The 19369-nt window shown below is 44.5% G+C and overlaps 1 protein-coding gene across 7 annotated transcripts in view; it reads left to right on the top strand.

Annotated features, from left to right (window-relative positions):
* Sergef (secretion regulating guanine nucleotide exchange factor) overlaps nucleotides 1-19369 on the top strand; it is a 208622-nt gene that overhangs the window by 55604 nt on the left and 133649 nt on the right. The window contains exon 10 of one of the 7 annotated variants that reach the window (XM_048428816.3): nucleotides 8118-8932. The exons of the other annotated variants lie outside the window; for them this stretch is intronic. Coding sequence (XP_048284773.3) covers nucleotides 8118-8159 — 42 coding nt within the window. The 3' untranslated portion in view covers nucleotides 8160-8932. Of the gene's footprint in view, nucleotides 1-8117; nucleotides 8933-19369 lie in introns of those variants that run through there. 7 annotated transcript variants of the gene reach the window in all.

Genomic DNA, 19369 nt, shown 5'->3' with positions numbered 1-19369 from the left:
CATCCCTTCTCTTTATGTGAAGCACATCCTTTTAAAATGTGCCCTTTCCCTGGATGAAAGTTTCGGAAGTGTGGGTGACAGAGCCTCTAATACCCTGAAAATTTAGATTCTTTTATTCTAAGCAATGTCTCATCTGGGGATGGATCTTACTTGAGATTATAGTCGGGGTGGTCTTCCTTTAACATGGTGAGGTTGTGTGTCTCCCACACTATCTGTTTTTACATGCTGGGTCTCTAGCCTCTCTTGGACAGTTCCCGGTGTCGCATAGTGGTCAGGATTCACCTCATGCACACGTCAGCACAGTGTGTGAGAGGCTTTGTTTGTGACTGTGAGCACACATCACAGTAGCCTTTTGCTTCCTAAGCCCCAAGTGGGCTGTTGCACATTTCTCATGGGCACTGGCTCTGACTTGTACCCCAAGGTGGAACCCTGCATTTCACAGTTGAGAAGTACTTGGGCTCATTTAGTGGGATCATAGGGGCCTCGGCAGCTGGAGTTGATAACCTGGCTTGCCTTTGGGGTTCTGGGGTAAGAACCAAGTTGTGGCTTAGTGTTGGGTCTCACTCTGATTCTTCCCTGATGGTGAATTTGGGTAAGCTCTTCTCCTGTGTTCTTAGTTTCCCAGGATGCAGGTTGGTCCAGATGATTCTGACTGAGTCTCTTTAATCTCACTCTTTTATTTCTTGGCCATGATACTCCTGAAGCTCATGACAACTTTGGCTTCTGGGGCTCCTAGTTTTGAAGCCAAGGTCACTAATCCCAAGCTGCAGCTCGACCCTGAAAGACCTGGGAATGCTAGTCACTCTAGAAGCTCTGGGTTTCAGTGCCATGTTGGTTTGCTTTGTCTCTTTGTCCTCTCTCCTTGTTTCTGATCCACTTAGGTTGAAGGACCTAAGTTGATGTCCTGTTGCCACTGTGGGCTTCAGAAGGACACCTGCTCTGTTCTGTTAGGTGCCCTCTATCTTTGCATGGGCTACCCAGAGCTTGCAGTTCAGCTCTGGCTCTTAGGCCTGTAGTTTGTTGGTACCCCCTGTGCAGACCTTGGGGACCCTGCCCTTTTGTTTGTTTGTTTTTAGTTTTTATTTTGTGTGTGTTCTACCTTTCCCACTCCTCTGGGTTTCTCTGACATTTGTCAATATCTGGACTTTGATTTCTTTCCCTTGTCAACTCTATAAGCATTAGTGTTCAAAGAACTTCCCAGTACCTGAGTAAGCACGGCACTGTGCAGGGTGAAAAGTGTTGTAGAGATAGATGCAAGGAAACAGTGAAGACAGAATGGTTAGTTCTGAGGACACCAGCAAAAAGGAATTATTGTTTGAACTAGGTTCTCTAAACCAAGTTGGTGTGTAGCAGAGACACTGTGTGCTGAGGTGAGCGTGAGCTAAAGCATGCTGCACTGCTGTATCTTCCTGTGCCTGAGCCTAGTTCTGCTTTGTGACTGCTTGTCAGACTTGTCCCATTCCCCAGCACAGTAGCAAAGACAAAGCAAGTTCACACATTGTCACACTTGATCCTAGTATGGTGCTGTGAGATAGGTCTCACGAGGAATGATTATTTCCACTTACAATCAAGGATACTGGGGCTCAAAGAGGCTTGCTAGGAGGTGGGAAAGGACCCAAGACAAACGACCTGATTGCCAGTGTTTCTGAGGGCTTGCTTGGGCTCAGCCTGCAGTCACAGCCCTGAGTCATGTTCCTGGTTTAAATTCTGCCCACGTTTGGTTGAGGAGCACCAAATCTCAGCACATACATGCACATGTGTTTACACATGGGAACAGGAGCCGTGGAATTAAACAAGAGTTGGGACAAAGAGTAGGCTGCTGTGAAGCTCAGGTACCACCAGCCCTCATTTTGCTGCAGGACAAAAGCTGCAGAGGATCAACCTGTGCACAGGGTCGAAGTGAAATCTGTCAGAGCGAGTGGGAAAGGAGCTATTTTTAGTTTGCCGAGTCACTCACTCAGCTGTGTTAGCTGAGGATTGAGCCTGTCCCCTACGCTTTCCACTGTGTTATTTCTGAAGGAGAAATACCACTTGAATGCTGTGTAAAACCCATTAATGAACCTGGAAGTTTCCAGGGCGCCTTTGTCCTGCAGCTCTCCCAGAAGACTGCCTTTCCTGAATGACCTTCGTCCTTTCCTATATTTAATGCATTTCTAATTTTAAGTTTGTGTCAAGACCGTGGGACTTCAGTGCCCCAAATAACACAGAAATCTACCACCAGCAATCAGCTGAGTCCGGAGGGCTCTGGCAGAATTGAACACAACCTGAAAAAAAGCGTTCCCGAGTGACTCTCTGGAAGGAACCCCTTAGCATTCATGCTGTTGCCAGAGGAACCTGAGGTCTTAGACTCTAGAGACCTGACAACCCTAAATCTTTCCCAGAAAAGGGCCTTTGGTGCCCTCTCCAAGACCATAACAACCAAGCAAAGCTACTTCTGTTGGGGATTAGAAACTAACACATGGGTGCTGGGCATTGCGGGGAGAGATAGGGCAAACTGCGCAACAGTGGATCTGCCCATGGGAACACGCAGGAGCCACTGGACAGCACAGCCATGCTGGAGAGAGAGAATAGGAAAAGAGCTACTAGGATGCAGCCACTGCCTGCTTTTTTTTTTTTTTTCCTTTAGCATCTTACTTTTTTCACTAGAATGCAAAGGAGAACAAAGGCCTTGTCTTTCATGTTGAAAGTTGCAGTCTCGGTATCTAGACTATTCCCTGTACCTTTGAGGTGCTTAGTGGATGTCCTAGTTTCCCTTCTGTTGCTGTAATAAAACTCTGGCCAAAAGCAACTTTGGGTCAAGGGGAGGAAAGGGTTTATTTCATCTCACCCTTCCAGGTCACCATCTATCACTGAGGGAAGTGAGGCAGGAAACTGAAGGCAGGAATATTTGCTATTCCGCAGTGTTATTTCCTACCAAGAAACTCACTCACAAGGAAGGTACAGCAACTATGGAGGATTGCTACTTACTGACTCATCATACAGGTTCATGTTCTGCCTGCTTCTTTACATGGTGCGGGACCACGTGCCGAGGCAGGATACTGCTCACACTGCTACTATTAGACTGGTCCCTTCTCCATCAATTAATAATCAAGGCAGTCTCTCACAGACATGTCCACAGGCCAGTCTGATGTAGGCAGCTTCTTATTCATAGCTTTCATCTATCCTGACTCTAGGCTGTGTCAAGTTGACAGTTAACGCTAACTGGAGCAGTGCTGTTTGCTGGTTGAACAGATGGAAAATGAATGGATTAGAGGTGTGTGCCCCTCTTTACCTCTCCTGTCCTCTAGTCTGTGCTCTTCAGCTCCAGAAAGTTAGGAAAGCGTGTTCCCTTATTTTGAGGCATTTGGTCATCCGGCGGCCTGCAGAGCCAGCACAGAGAGGCTTTGCCTACACAGGCACTCGTCACATCGGGGGCTTCAGTGTGTTAGCACTTTATCACTTACACCTGTTCAACACGCCTATCTCTGAACTCCATGGTAGCAGGTGGGTGCAGGTGAGCGGAGCAGCTCCTGTGTTGGGAGCTTGTGAGTAAATAGGAGGATCAAGTTCATGGCAGGACAAGCAGAATGTGACAAAAGCTATGGAGAGTCTGAGGGTGAAAATACGATTGCCCTGCCCCATATCCATGGGGTCCTTTTCTTTCCCGACATTTCAGTCCCTGTGGTTTTGTTGGATGCTGAAGGGTTAGGGTGAGGCTGGTGCCTGGAAAGGCTTCCTGAGTTGGAAGTCTTGACGTTAAATTCGTTCTCAAGGGAGCTAATATAAGTAGCAGGGGAATCTTGGCAAGAACTTGTATTTTGGAGGCAAGCAGAGGAAGAGCAGCAGCCAGTCAGACTGAGTATTGATAGGAGAGGGGAAAGTGTCACAGCAGTGTCCCAGAAGCTGGGAGGTCAGAGAGGTTGAGTATGGAGAAAAAGGCCACTAGCTTTGGTGATGGTCAGGGTACCGGAGCCTGGCAACTGGTGGATGATGGTATGTGGGGGTTTAGGCTTCAGGTGTGTGTGCCCCTTGCAGAGATGGATGAAGTACCTACGGGAGACAGGAACAGACTCAGCATCCCAACAGGAAGCCTGGCTTGCATGAGTTAGAACAGGGAAGCCAAAGTATGCCTGAAGACCTAAAGCAAGGGTATGAGAGGGAGAGAAAGCTTGAGTATAAGGGAGGGAAGTCAGAGCCCAGTCACCATCACTGTGAAAGGATCAGTTCTGGGAGGAGAAGAGGTGTTCTTTCAATTTAGGAGTAGACCACAAGGGATCTGAAGACAGAAGCTTTGACACAGAGAAGAGAGCGCCCCGGTAAACTCTGTCTTCTGAGCTCCTGCTGCATGGTGTATTTATTTACTTCAGAATGTTTATCATGTCCTACTGGGTCATATCAAAATAAAAGATGAAATTGATACCAGTTCTACAGAGCAATATTTACTAACACTATAGAAGTTAGTATGTCTGTTCTTAAATTAAACTTGGGTTCTTTGAGGAAAGGCAGGGCCCTGTTGATTTTTGTATAATTAGGGCCAGTCTTGGAACAGTGTATGTAGGTGGTAGATTATGTGCCAACAAGAGTAGGAACTCACGGTGAGTGGCTTAGATCTTCTTCGTTAGATCAAACACCAGGAGTGAGGAGCTCAAGGCATAAGCTCAAACCACTAGAAGGATCACCTGACCTTATTCTATAGTGGGTTCATCTAGCACAGTCTAGTGGCTCTCTAGAGATAAGAGGCCAAAGACACCATTATTAGTGCTGAATGGTGGCAAGGCCATTGCCAGTCTAGAGCTTAGGAAACTGCAGTCCTGAGAGAAAGCTCACACTCATTTGCAGTCACAAAGTAGTTAATAGACTGGGGACTTGAACTTGGCTTTCAGACACCATCTCCCTTTCTACTCATTCTTGTCCTGTTCTTCAGCAGCTTCCTCTTTGACTGTCTTTGTTTTAACTGGGTGGTAGGTAGTCCTTGTGGCCCTCTCCTGGCTTTGGATAGCATCTTCTGAGGAAGAGAGCTAGGACAAAGTCTCAGTAAGGGCTGCAACATTAACTCATGAATATAGCAAAGCATTTTGCTGGCTGGAGTTAGAGGTGAGATCTGATACATGTTATCTTAAATGTCGAACAAGATCTAGGTTGGACTTTCTTCTCCATACCTATCAATCACATAACTTTGTATCTATCCAAATCTTTCTCAGACTCAGTTTTCTCAACTGCGGAGTAACTTTATTATTTACCTTGCCCATAGGATTTTGGAAAGATGCAAATAAAATGTTTACTGTAAAATACTATATAAAAGTGCCTTTATTGGGTCAAAGCCACTGTATGTTTCAGATATGGGTTTTGTTAAGTATGGATCCAAACTGCCCTTTTGTCTTAATCACTGGAAATTGTAGGCACACTCCGCTATCTCATGGTGAATGCATTGTGAGAACAATGGAGCCTGGACAGTCAGTAATCCACAGTCAGTTTCTACACAGGTTCAGACAGTGTAACTTACTGTTGAGGGAGCCAAGCCATCAGTGTCTGTTCCCAGGGTGTCTCTGGCTTGCTTTCTCAGCAGCAAAGAAAACTTGTCAGCTCTGATTTAAACCCTCTGTGACCTCATTTGTCCACAGCACACTCTGCAAAAGTGTGAGTGGCCCAGGTCTTACCTGTGGTCACCATGGAGCTGACCAACCGTCTTTTGTTGTATTTGACCTTGAAAACTGGGCTGGCCCAGGGTGAAAGTGAATCTTATAGAAGTTTAGGGAGAGTTTGAAGGAGGCAGCTAAGTGGGCTGTGCAAGAGTTGGCCGGCCAAGGGCTGACACTGTTGTCTCCCAGTGCTTCTCTGACTTGAACCTGTTATCTACTGCCTCACCTTGGTGACAGTGCTCTGGTTGGTAACCATTGTCTCTAGTTTCTCCTCACCTAGCTATCCCCACCTTGTTGCTAAAGTGGAGACTAAAAATAAAAATTTTGTCCATGTTCTTATTCTATTTGTTTAATATCTTTATAAAAGAGAGAGAACAGGGTTGGAGATACAGCTTGGTGGTAGAGTAAATAAAGAAAGAAGCTAACAGAACTCATAATACCACCAAACATAAGACCCCCAAACCCTCCATCCCCCCCTCAAAAGACCACCAACAAAAAATACAAATTTCTCTGAGGAACATTTGCTGGATGTTTAATGAAGACTATTGGAGAATATGGGGGAGGGGAGAGAGAGAGAGAGAGAGAGAGAGAGAGAGAGAGAGAGAAATAGTTCAGGCTCTTGCTTCAGAAGGTGCCAAACACAGTCCACAGCCTCAGCCATGTGCGTTGAACTAGGGTGCCAGGATTATGATTGATCTTGCTCACTACTGTGTCCCCATCACCTTGATTACTGCTCTGCACACAATAGTACTCAGCTAATAGTTACAGGGATGTCCTTGATTTCCAATGGTTTCCATCCTGGGTGAAGTTCAAAATTTCTTCTGGACTCAGGCCTGCACCCTACTGAACTGATGATGTCATTCATAGCAAACCAGAGCGGGTGCCATACCGTTCAATATTTCTGGTGCTTCCTTTCTTTTATCCATGGCTGCTTGGATGACTCCTCCAGTTCTCCACACTTACCTTTACACCTTGTCAGCCACCAAACACATGGCTCTTGTTTCCTATTGAGGTCTATTGGTTGATTACTGGTCTTACGTATTCCCACACTTCCTCTATCTCTTTTGTCTTTGGTCCTTTTATAGAGTTTTGGTCTAGAATTTGTTCAGATTTAGAGCTAGTATCTTATTTCTAGACTGTGATGACCCCTAACCTCTCTTTGCCCTTACCAAATACCTTCTTCAGTCACATCAGCCCAATCTGTAGAATTGGGCCTCTCCAACTGTTTCCAGCTGTTTGCACAACACTAACCAAAGCAGTGGTCTGGAGTCTGTCAGTTCATTGCCCAGGGATTGAATTCTGTTCTGAATGCTTAACCACTGTTTGGAACCTTGTTCTAAGTGATTGGTTATTCAGTATCAAGCTATCATCATGGATCTGGTGATTACTGCTGCTTGGAACTTCTTGCTTGAAGGCCTTTCGATCAGTGGAACCTTCCTCTTCTTGGCACTGGCCTGAATCAAGTCTTTCTGTGCCAGGCTTTTGGGTATTTTTTATTTGCTACCTTAGGAGCCAGCCGTATATTCACTTTTCTTCTCCAAATGTGTTCACCTTCTGTTCTTGCCTCTGCTTTGCAGTGTCCTAAGCACTAGGAGAGGCCTGAGTGCACTGTCAAAGGGCAGCTAAAGTGAAAAATCTGCGCTTATCACTTGAAAGGAAGCACAACCAAACCCTACCTCTTTATATTTCTCCCTTTTTCCTTCCTTCCTTCCTTCCTTCCTTCCTTCCTTCCTTCCTTCCTTCCTTCCTTCCTTTTTCTTGAGAAAGGGTCTCTTTACTTATCCCTCACTGTCCTGAACTTCACTATGTGGACCAGATTGGCCTTGCGTTCATAGAGATCCACATGCTTCTGCCTCTGGAGTGCTGGGATTAAAGGCATGCACCACTATGCCAGGCCAGGCCCATGTGCAACCATCAGAACCACAAGGCCCCACGTCAGTTGTATGGCCCACTGAGTAGAGACTGGAAGGGAAAGGTTAAAATTTGCCTGGTTGCATGCTTGCATAATTTCATTCTGTGCTGCAGTGGTTCTCTGTGTGAACACTGTCAGTGCTGATGGCCATCTCCTGTAGCTGCAGACTGCTGTCTGGAAGAAAGCCTTCTTATTGGCTATTTGTTGTCATCCAAGTGGGGAACTGGGTGTAGGGTAAGGAAACCAGCCTTGGGTAGCAAGAATGGAAGCAATCAGAGATACCTTAGCAAATGAACAGCTGCTATGCAGTTGATCACAAAGCCTCTGGCTATTCAGAGGGACCAGATGTTTGGGGGTGTGGAGGGCAAAGCAGAAGACAGAGCTGGGGGAGTGTTGACCACAGATGCAAGGAGGCCATGTAGGGACATCTTCTGTGGACCACATTAGGAAATCCAGCTGGCCTGGAAATGTTGCTCATGTTTGCTGCGCATATCCAGCAAGATGAGATTGAATAAGGAAAGTTCTTTACCAGGAAAAGTTAAGGTGGCCATTCTGAGCATCTTCTCCATGGCTGTGCTTCCTTGCAGTCCCTGCTGACTACCAGTGTGAACACACACAGCAGCATTTGAGTGAGAAAGGACAGGATGGGGCGAGGACTATGAGCGGAGCCTGCACGTTTGTTTCCTGGCTTCCCGGACCCAAATAATCACACAGAAACTATATTAATTACAATACTATTTGGCCAATGGCTCAGACATATTTTTACCTAGCTCTTATATCTTAAATTAACCTATTTCTATTATTTTATATTTTACCATGAGGCTTGTGGTTTGTTACCTCTTGCTTCTTGAGCAGCTATATGGTGTCTCTTCCATTCCACCTTCTTTCACTCTATATATCTCTGTTCGGATTTCCCGCCAGGTTTTATTTTGCCCTGTAATAGGCCAAAGCAATTTATTTATTAACCAATGGTAATAAAACATATTCACAGCATACAGATAGAATCCCACATCAGAGAGCTTAAAAATCTTTATACTGTGGTGATAATGCAAACCAGTTTGTGTGCATGCATGATCCCTGGCTTTGACTTTTAGCACCTCATAAGCCAGCTGTGGTGGTGTATGCATTCCATTCCAGCACTTGGTAAGTGTTCATGGTCATCCTAGGCTATGTAGTGAGTATAAGGCTAGCCTGTGATACTTGAAATTCTGTCTCAAAAAAAAAAAAAATCTTCCCCAAATACCCCAAAATGTTTATACTCTGGCTTGATCCTTAGGCAGCTTACATCTGCCAAATAAATATAATGTCATTTACTGGGTTTACTGCTCAGGTTGTTGTCAGGTGATTCCATGAATGTAAGAGTGTTCTATAAACCATGAAGCAATAAACAAATATCCAAGTATACATTTTGTTAGTAGATTGCCTCAGGTTGCAGGGAACCTTAATTTCTGTGGCTCTTGGGGAAATACAGTTAGCTCTCATCACAGAGCTGGAGCTGGCTGTGGATCACTCCCATGGCTCTTGTGTTCTTCTCAGTCATTCATACTCCGATGCTCAGGGGCACTGGTTATGTAAGGCTCTTGGACTTGGCGTGGGATAGTGAGAACACAGAGCCCTAGCATTTCCCAAAGGAGCGGAACTTGTAGAGCAAAGCCCTTTAAGGGAAGAGGACACAGGTTGAACTTGGTGTGGTTTTCTAGCCAGAGTGGAGAGGCGACTGAAGCAGTGCTTGTCTCAGCTCTGACGTTGGATGGTTCCAGATGAGTCGGGTCCCAGCACAGATCCTGTCTCCCTCCCAGACACACTGTAGGTCTGAGCGGAACCACCTTAGGCTCTCTTCTTCCCTGGAGGCACTGCAGTAAAGCTGGGACAGCAAAGGTGAGTTGGAGACTCAGGAGATTCTTCATTGTCTTGGGAGAAACCCTGACAGAAGCAACACAAGAGGAGGGCTTGCTTGGGGCCACAGTTCCAGAAGAGACGAAAAGCATCATACTTGGGGCATGGCAGCCAAAGTCTCAAACTGCCTGTCACATTGCATCATGGATCCAGGAGTGGAGGGAAAAAGGAAATAGGGCCAGGCTCTGAAGCCTTAAGGCCCAGCCTCAGGAGCTGCTTCCTCTATCAGAGCTCCTGAATGCTCCACAGCCTTTCACTCAGCACAGTTCGCTCAGCTGGGAACCAAGTGCTGAAACACCGGAGCCAATGGAGGCCACTTTCTAACCACATTTTAGAAAGCAAGCATTTGAGGTTGTAGTGAATTAGCAAAAATCTCTGCTCACTTAGAGTGTGTCTCCCCTGTTAGTGTCTCATTGTACTATCTCATCTGTCTATTTCATGCACGGTGTTTTCTGGGGGGAGAATATGATTCCTCGGAGTGAGTGGTTACTATATTTTATGAATGTCATACCTATGAGGCATGAGGTAAGGGGCTCAGTCACACAGTAGGCACTCAGAGAAGCCATGGAGACTTCAGAGCCCTCTGTCTGAAACAGAGTCTTTCTTGGGGTAGTGGTGTGAGGTGCTGACAGAACTGTGATCTATTAGATCAGGCTTCTGAGGTAGACTCTGCATGAGAGAAAAGATGCAAACATCTTTTCCATTCTTCAGACATCTACTGAGATATAAGAGTACACAGACACATACATGGTACACTTCCCTTTGCACATCTCAAGGTAGAGTTTCTTCTGCTGCGTGGGATTATGGGAGCTCTTCTACCCTTACAGTTGTGCAGTGTGTTCCTCATTCTCCTCCCCTGGCACTCTTTACTAAGCTGTTCCTTCCTATACTTACCAGCTCTGTGACAATAGTGCTTGTGGTGGCCTCAGTCTCCCCAATCGGGGTTTGTGGTGTGGTGTAAAGAGCAATGTATTTGCTATTAACAGCAACAGGTAGCATTCCCCATGGTTGGCAGGTGCCCCTGCAGAGTACTTTGTAGATGCCACTATCTCTTTACTTCTCATGACAGTAATGGCAGAGTTGGGATTATTGTTCCTTACTTTGCAGATAGGAAGAGTGAGACTCAGAGATGGTGGCTAGTAAGTGACAGAACTCCTATTGAAAGTCATGTCCTGCTGCAAAGCCAGTATTATTAAATGCCAGGATTCCCCTTTGAACTCTGATGCCAACTCCATCAGTGGGACATTTACTTTCCCTTGACTGCAGTTTCCTCAATCTGTAACAATAAGCAATACTGAGAAGCAATATTAGTTCTTCCTAAATTTCTCAACTGACAACCGCATTCTGCTTTGGACAGAGCCCATGCCCTCCTTGAGACTGGTTCCTTTTCCAGTCTGAGATGTTTCTGTTTGGTTTGGTTTCAAGGGGTCTTGTTAAGGTGTAGGAACAGGAGCACAGGTATAAAATATTGCTGTTAGTGCTGTCCATACAGCTATCTGTGGTCGCCTGGATCATTCCTCCATGGCAGCCAAGACCCTGTGTATCTGATGAGAATGGAGTTAGTGTGACCCATGAAATGGATTTCAATATCAGGAACCACATAAATCTGATAGCTATCATACTGGACAGTGCACATACAGTGTATGGATTCTTCTGTTCTTACCTTGTTTTTTTCTCCTGCATTCCCACCAAGGCTTCTGATTCCTATGGTTTCAGATGTTTTACTGAAGTTCTGTTATTTTTCTAGATTCCAGCACACCCAAACATATATTGTTACATATTTTTCCTGACCATGGTACATAGAGAAAGGATGAGTAAATAGAGTTGTATATGCCTTTCAGGTAAGGAAACTGCAGTACACAGAAGTTAAATCTGGGGGGATTCGAGGAGAACCTTCCTGCATGAGTAAGCAACTTCTCAAGGCCATTTTTGGAGCAGTAAAACCAGGACTAGAGGCTTCCATATTCTGATGTTCAGCCAGCATTTCCTCTGCTTTCCCTGCCATTGGTGTGCCAAGCCTTGCACAGAGAGGCTGCTCATTTGGATGATTTTTTTTAATGATAGGCAGAGAGCTTTTCTTTTCACTGTAACCCTTTCTTACTACAAATACTTGTAATTCTATGGCTGGCACCTTAAGCAAAATCAAATAGGTTCTTGGAAAGACTTTGTGAAGTGCTATAAGGCCCTGCAACGAATCTAGTCCCAGTTTATAGATGCCAGAAGCATTGTGCCAATCAAGCAGATGGACAGGATTTCCATCAGGGATCTCTGGTCAGGAGAGACTGAGTCTCTTTCCTTCATTCCTGATGCTGCTGGAACAGTTGCTGTCAGACCAGCTCCCCTGCCCCAACAGAAATAGGTGAAAACTCACAGGCAAATAAAAAGCCCTCTAAGGAATGACTCAGAACATTCCTCACTGGAGTCACGGTCACAAAAGTCAGAGAAAAAGAAGGTGTTGTCCTATTGTCTTTTGTGAATGCTAACAAGAGAAAAAAAAGTATGATTTTTACAAATTTTGAGATTCCCTCCCTGTTTATTAGTACTGGTACCTGAACCTAGAGCCTTAATTATACTAGGCAAGCACTCTACCACTGAGTGATATCCCCAGCCCCTTAATATGTTTGAGACTGGATCTTGCTAAGCAGCCCGGCAAGGCCTTGAGTTTGTGACCTTAGCCTCCCAAGAGGCTGGGATCTTGTGTAGGTGGTATTTCTTTGGACTATCAGCTCCCAAATAATGACACATAGACTTCTTATTAATTATGAAAGCTTGGTCTTAGCTTAGGCTTGTTTCCAACTAGGTCTTGTAATCTAAATTAACCCGTTTATATTAGCCTATATTCTGCCACGTAGCAAGTTGCCTCTCCTCAGTACCATGAATCCCATTTCCTCCATGTCTGTCTAGTGAATTCCACCTCTCTTCTTCCCAGAATTCCTATCTCTCTCCAGAAGTCCTGCCTATCCTCTCTTGCCTAGCTATTGGATGTTCACCTCTTTATTAAACCAATCAGAAGGTGCCTAGGCTGGCAAGGTAAAACAGCAACACATCTTCAAAGTGTACAAAAGGATTATCCCACATCAGTCACATACCTGGCTCTGGTGGTGGGTAGACTTGTATTTTAACACTTTTGACCCAGGATTGGTTGTATCTACAAATACAGAGCCCATGGGTGCTGAGAGTCCTTGGAGGTGAAGGTGTTTAGTTTTGATGGTTGAATTCCTAGGTGATATGCTGTTGATGTTAGTGACAAGCATACCCATTGCAGATGGTGAGGTACTGGATTGCTCAGAGATTAAAATGAAGAGTGAGAAAAGGGTATGGATGAAATGAAATGCTCAGATCTGGGTGTGTATGAAGGTGGGCAATATTTTGTATACTTTTGCAGCTTTTTTTTTTTGAAGTGACTTAAAAATTTAAAAAGAGGGCTGGAAAGTTGGTTCTAGGGGTTGCTGCTCATTCAGCACCCACATTGGGCAGGTCATGACCCCTGTAACTCTTACTCCAGGGCCCTGATACCATCTTCTGGCCTCTGTGGATAACTCACACGTCACACTCTCACACACATATGCACATATACACATATCCAGATGACAAAATATATCTTTGTAAATATTCATTTTATGTGCTTGAATGTTTTGCTCATATGTATGTCTGTGTATTATATGGACTCTGAAACTAAAGACATGTACACTGTATAAACTGCCATATAGACTCTGGAAGCTGACCCACGTGCTCTGATGGATAAACACATGCTCTTAACCACTAAGCCTTCTCTAGCCCCAGTACCCTTTTTAAAAAATCTTTGAGGGCTCCAAATTGAGGAGCAGTTAAAGCAGCACATTCCATCTGCAGGGTGCAGCTAGAGCAGCACTCCAGACATAATCCTAGAGAAGGGAGGAGCAGAAACCGTCTCTGAAGCGGTTCCTAGAGAAGGAACTGGCTAATGAAGGGAAAAGCAGAACTTAGTGAAATAACATAAAGTAAAAGCCAAAAACAGTTCTTTGAAAATCAACAGCATTGATGAAGCTCCAGCTGGACTTCTGAAGGGAATAAAGGAAGGGACACAAAATCCTAATCTTAGGATGAAAGTCATTATAAGCTCCAGTTTAACTGCTTATTAAAGGATGGTAAGGAAATGGTACAGTCTTATGGTGAAAATTCAGTGACTCAGATTCAGCAGGCTAGTATGCAAAAAGAAAAATATACCAAAACTGATACAAATGAAAGACTGATTTTATGTGTATATATATGTATCATCCCTATATATACACATATATATTATATAATGTATATTTATATTTGGGATAAAACTGATACAAATGACAGACTGACTTTGTGTGTGTGTGTATTATCCCTATATACACACACATATATATTATATGATATATATTTATATTTGGGACAGCACCACTCTATTCAGCCAAGACTTGTTTTGAACTCTTAATCCTCCTATCTCACATTCTGAACTGCTCTGATTACAGGGGGTGGAACCACACCCTTTAAATATCACCATATCTAATAAGGAAATCAATTACCTGTCAAAATCATTGCTTATAAAGAAATTATCAGGGTTGGAGAGATGGCACAGTAGTTAGAGCACTTGCTGCTCTTTAGGAGAGCCCAAGTTTGGTTTTCAAAATTCACATCAGGTGGCTTATTATCACCTGTAAATCCAGGTCTCCCATGGGCACTTATAAACATGCAGCATGCATGCATGCACGCAAACTAAATAAATAAATAATTAAATCTTTAGAAACTATTCTCCCTTGTGGGGCATGCCTTTAATCCCAGCAGAGGCAGACAGATCTCTGAGTTCAAGGTCATCCTCGTCTACAAAGCTAGTTACAGGACAGTGAGAGCTACACAGAGAAACCAATAATAATGATGATAACAACAATAATAGAAATTTTTCGTAAAGAGCTCTGTTGTCTAGCTGTTTCATTGATAAGTCATATAAAACATTTAAGGAAAGAGACTTAATATTAATCTTTTCAGATGATAGAGGACACTTCCTACTTTAGTTGAGTTAGTGTCATTCTGATATGAAGCCCCAATGAAGACATTACAAGAAAAGAAAATTATAATATCTCTCTTGATAATAAACAGGAAATCTTTAACAAAGCACTTAAAAATAGAGCCAAGGGAGGAGGTAATTTAGTGGTAGGCTCCTGATCAGCATGAGGTCTGAGATTCCATTTCTATACACATTCCCCCCCACCACATACACACAGACACACACACACAGACAGACAGACAGACAGACAGACAGACAGACACACACACACACACACACACACACACACCAAATCTTTTTATGTGAGGAAGGAATCCTAACTTTTACATTTGAAAGTCTGTGTAATTTATGTATTAACAAGATAAAGCATAAAAACTTGAGTAATAGTATCAGCTGGTGCATGAAGATCTTGGACAGCACTTAACACCCATTCATGACAAATCTTTAGCAGATTAGAAACATTAAGGAACTTAATGCAGTTTTACAAAGAACATTTGTAAAATGCTGTCATCATAATTAAAAGAAGCAATGTAATTGAATACGCAAGTGTGTCTCTCTCATTGTTTTCCAGTATTAACACTGTTTTGAGGGTCTGTCCAGTGTCGGAGAATAGGAAAAAACTTAGGAGAGGCCTGAAAGCAAAGATGGGGGGAAAGCTGCTCATGTATTGACCTGACTGTCAAGGAAGAAAGCCTGGATATGTGAAGTATATATTAAGACCAAGAAAGCAGTTTAATTTAGTAATATTTAAAACCAGGACTGAAAGATCATATTTAAGATATATAGTAGCATCAAAGAATTAAAAACAAAGCTTTAAAGCAAGTCTTTTATACTTGTCTCAAAAATTGTAAGCTATTTAGAGCATAAACTTGAGTAAAATGTACAACCTAGAGACGACCTTGGACTGGAGGGCCAGCTCCTTCGGTCGATGTGCTAGGTGTGTGAGCTGACACCTGAGTTTGCATTCTCCAGAGCCCTGTGAGAGCTGGACATATCACCTCGTCCATGACAGAGGCTGAGGCAGGAGAATCAAGGGGGCCTGTGGACCAGCTAGCTTGGCTTGTGCAGCAGTGGAGAAACTACCTTAGTCAGGGTAGAAAGGTGAAGACTGACATCTGAAAGGTGTCTTCTGGCCTCCATACATGCTCTGTGGCATTTGCATGCCTGTACCTACAGACAAGAATGTGTTTGCACACTCGTCCACTCAGACATGGCCTAAATAAATACATGCACACGTACCCAGTGAGGATGGCGGTGTGGTAGTGCTGCTAGACTGTCAGACCCCGCTGAGGAAGTGGAAGAGGGCCTGTGATGGAGACAGCTGTCACATCCCTCAGTGGTGGCACAGTGCTGCTAAGGTTTTATCTTTCCCCAAGTTGATGTGTGGATGTGATGCAGTCCCAATCAAAGTGCCACAAGGCTTTTAGGGACTTAAAAGTTGACAAGCTGGCTCTAACATATATGTGGGGAACATAAAGAACCATGTCTCCACAGTAGTTTTAGAAAAGAGGAATAGATTTGATGCAGGTTACTGGGTTCACATCACATGACTTCAACATTGCTATAAAACTCTGGTGTGTCAGCAACAATTATAGAAACAGCCTGACTTTTAAAAAGGCAGAGACATTTTCCCACATGACTAAAGAGCATAGGAAGAGATGTGCAGAGTGAACGAGCACTGGAAGTGAAACTGGGATGAGATAGCTAATACCATTTGACTGTGACCTGGTGTCCTCATCTCGGCCTCTGTTCCTTCTCCAGTGTGAGGCTGAATGAAGGTAAACCAGAAAGGGACCCTCGGGACCAGTTGACATTTCCCAGATGCAAATGTGTAAGACTGGGCAAAGTGGGAAGCACTGGTGAGGCTCTTTACGTAGCACTTGCTGTGTATGCTGTCTCATTTATTTCTGTTAATCATATTAAATGCCCATTAGTGTCTCTGTCATACTCATGGGAGTCCTAGAACTCAGAAGCTTAGCACCTGGCCCCAGTTACACAGTGGTCAGCAGGCAGAACTGGGCTACCCCCCCCAGACATCTTGCCTTGCAGTAGATTTGTCTTTTCTGACCCTAGGTGGCCCTGTTAGCACCAGGGACATTGGAGGGAATGCTGAGGGCACAGATCAGCTTGAGTTTCCTTTGATACCTCTTTATGGTCTGAAAAATGCATTTCCAACATTCCCATTGATCCTTCTAGAATGAATCTTGCTGGGTTGCTAGAACCTTCTAATTCAGCTTTTGTCCTCTTTGCTAGGACAGTGGAAAGTGGAAAGTGGGAGCCAGACTAGGGAGTGCACTACTTAATTAGAAAGATTTTTCTGGGGCCTGGGAATATAGCTCATTTAGTTAGGTACTTAGAGCACAACATGCAGACTGAGTTCTATCCCCAGAACACACATGAAGAGCTGGGCATGGTGGTACGTGCTTATAACCTCAGCACTTAGGAGGTGAAGACTGGCAAATCCTAGGACTCAGTGACCAGCCAGCCTAGCCTATCCAGTGAGTCCTAGACAAAAGTGAGAGAATTTACCCCAAAAAAATCAAGAATGACCACTCCTGAGGCATGATACCTGAGCTTGACCTTTGACCCTCTCCCCATTTTCCTGTGATTTGCTTGCAGTTAATGTAGGACCCAGCCATGACAAGCTCAGTAGAGGCCTGAGTCTCAGTAGTTTACCCTGGTTCCAAGAAAGTCCACAAACTGAGACCACCCAGGCACCACCAGGAACAGATCATCCAAAGGAAATTCCTAGCATTCCAAACATTATAGATAGGATCACCTGCCAGCACACACCCATCACTTTTCACCAGGACACCCTAGACAAATGTCAGCCAATCAGGGGTCCTGAACCTTAGAAATCCCTCACCGCTACCTCTGTTACTATAAAAACCCAACCCTAACTGAGTTTGAGGCTCTCAGATCACTCCAATATGTTGGACACACGGAGAGTCCGAGTTTGCAAACTTGTGTGAGAATAAAGGCTCTTTGCTTTTACAAACAGGACTCGGTCTCCTGGTTGACTTTTGGGGGGACTCCGTGATCTAGGCATTTCAAGCAATTAAATATAAAAGAAAATAGGCCCATGAATCTGGGTCTTCGTCATTTCTTGCTTGGGGACCCAGACTCTTTCCAGTGACCGCCCCCCGCCAGGGGCCCCTCATTGGGTCAAGCCCTTTCTAAACCTCATCTCCAGCCCCTCCTGCCTCAGCCTGCCCCCTTACCCTGGCGCTCAGCTCTTCTGTTGGAAGCAGGTTGGGGCAGGAGGGCTAGTGTTGCTGTTCATGGCTTTTGTTCCATTGACTTTGCTCTGTAGAGCTTAATTTCATTCTTCCAGATTCTTCTCTTCTGTAAAGTGGACATTGCCGACTCTCTCTCTCTCTCTCTCTCTCTCTCTCTCTCTCTCTCTGTGTGTGTGTGTGTGTGTGTGTGTGTGTGTATAAACATACAAATGAATATGCATATATATACTAAATTATTTTTGCCTTTATGTGTTCAGGCAAGACAAAAAATAATCTTTTAAAGAGGCAATTACAAACTAAAATAGATTACTGCTCCTTCTTTTCAAATGCTGAGACTTCAGCTCTTGTTTGAGTACCCTGGCTGTATCTGAGCATGAGGTGTGATTTGAGAGCAGGGCTGACAGCACCATTACGGAAGGGGTTTTCTCCAGGGGAATGGCCAGGTCTAGAATAGAACAGCCATCTGCTGCCAGATGGCCAGCGTTCCATCGCTCTGTGGGTTTGACCCAGAGGCTGGCCTTTCCTTTGTGTTGGCATCATTGGAGTATACCCCCACGCCTTTGCTCCCTCCTGGCTCTTGGACTCTCCTGGCCCCTAAGGTCACCTCTTCCCTTAGGGGTCACACTTGCTTGTGATGACCTGATACTGGGGACACCTGGATGATCCAGAGGAAGCCAGCAGCACACTGTATTCATGCAGTGAGGTGGCACCTCAACATCACAATACCCAAATTAATTCGCTGTCATTAGCAGCCCTCCCAGCTGAGAAGCCCCAGCAGGCAGTTCAGAATGTTCCAGGAGGGCAGCTGGGGAGAAGTGGACGCTTCTCCCATGGTGGTCTCCTGTCTGGTTCACCTTGACACTTCATTATTTTGGAAGCTGGCAGGCTTGGGAGGAAGGTGGAAATGGGTGGGTGGGTACTTAGAGAGGTGGGGTAGTGAAGGAAAGGAGGAGGTACAGCTGCTCTCAGTCTTTGCTCATTACTGAAAGACTTTCCTTCCCCCTCCTGCCCATTTCCTCTCCTACACTTTGGTCTTTTCTCATCATTTTGAAAGATGGAATGGTAAGAAAAAGTCGGCATAGCAGACCCTTGCTTTGGTGGTTAAAGTCACCACCAAAGAGGAAGTATGCCCTCCCCTCACTGAATTATTGGAGTGTGAAGACAGGCTACATTCAAGCCAAACAGCAGCAAGAAACCAAGATAGGAGTACCACCTCCACAACCACTACCTCTTCAGCATCCTCTCTTTTCTTTCTTTTTCTTTTTCTTTTTTTTTTCTTTCATTTTTTGAGGGTCTCACTTTGTAGCCTTGGTAGGTCTGGAACTCATGCTGTAGACCAGGCTGGCCTCGAACTTAGAGTGATCCTCCTGCCTCTGCCATCCATGTGCTAGGATAAAAGATCTGTGCTATATTTATATAATTTCTCACCTGCTTCCCTACTCCCCAAATTTATGGATTCCTTTTCTGTAATTATTACTTATAATATATATATATATACACATCCACTATATATACATATATACACATACATATCTATCCCTCTGCTGAGGTCATTTAGTGTTGCTTATATGTTTATGAATGCTTTAGGCCTCACACTTTTACTCTAGTGCCTATTTTTTACTTTGCTCTGGCCTCCTATGATCCCTGTGAAGTATCCGTACTTTGTCTGGTGAACCCTATGGACAATCAC

This window comes from Myodes glareolus, chromosome 24 (assembly GCF_982192425.1).
Source record: "Myodes glareolus chromosome 24, mMyoGla1.1, whole genome shotgun sequence".
NCBI classification, from domain to species: domain Eukaryota; kingdom Metazoa; phylum Chordata; class Mammalia; order Rodentia; family Cricetidae; genus Myodes; species Myodes glareolus.
This window is presented reverse-complemented; position numbering and strand designations above follow the sequence as displayed.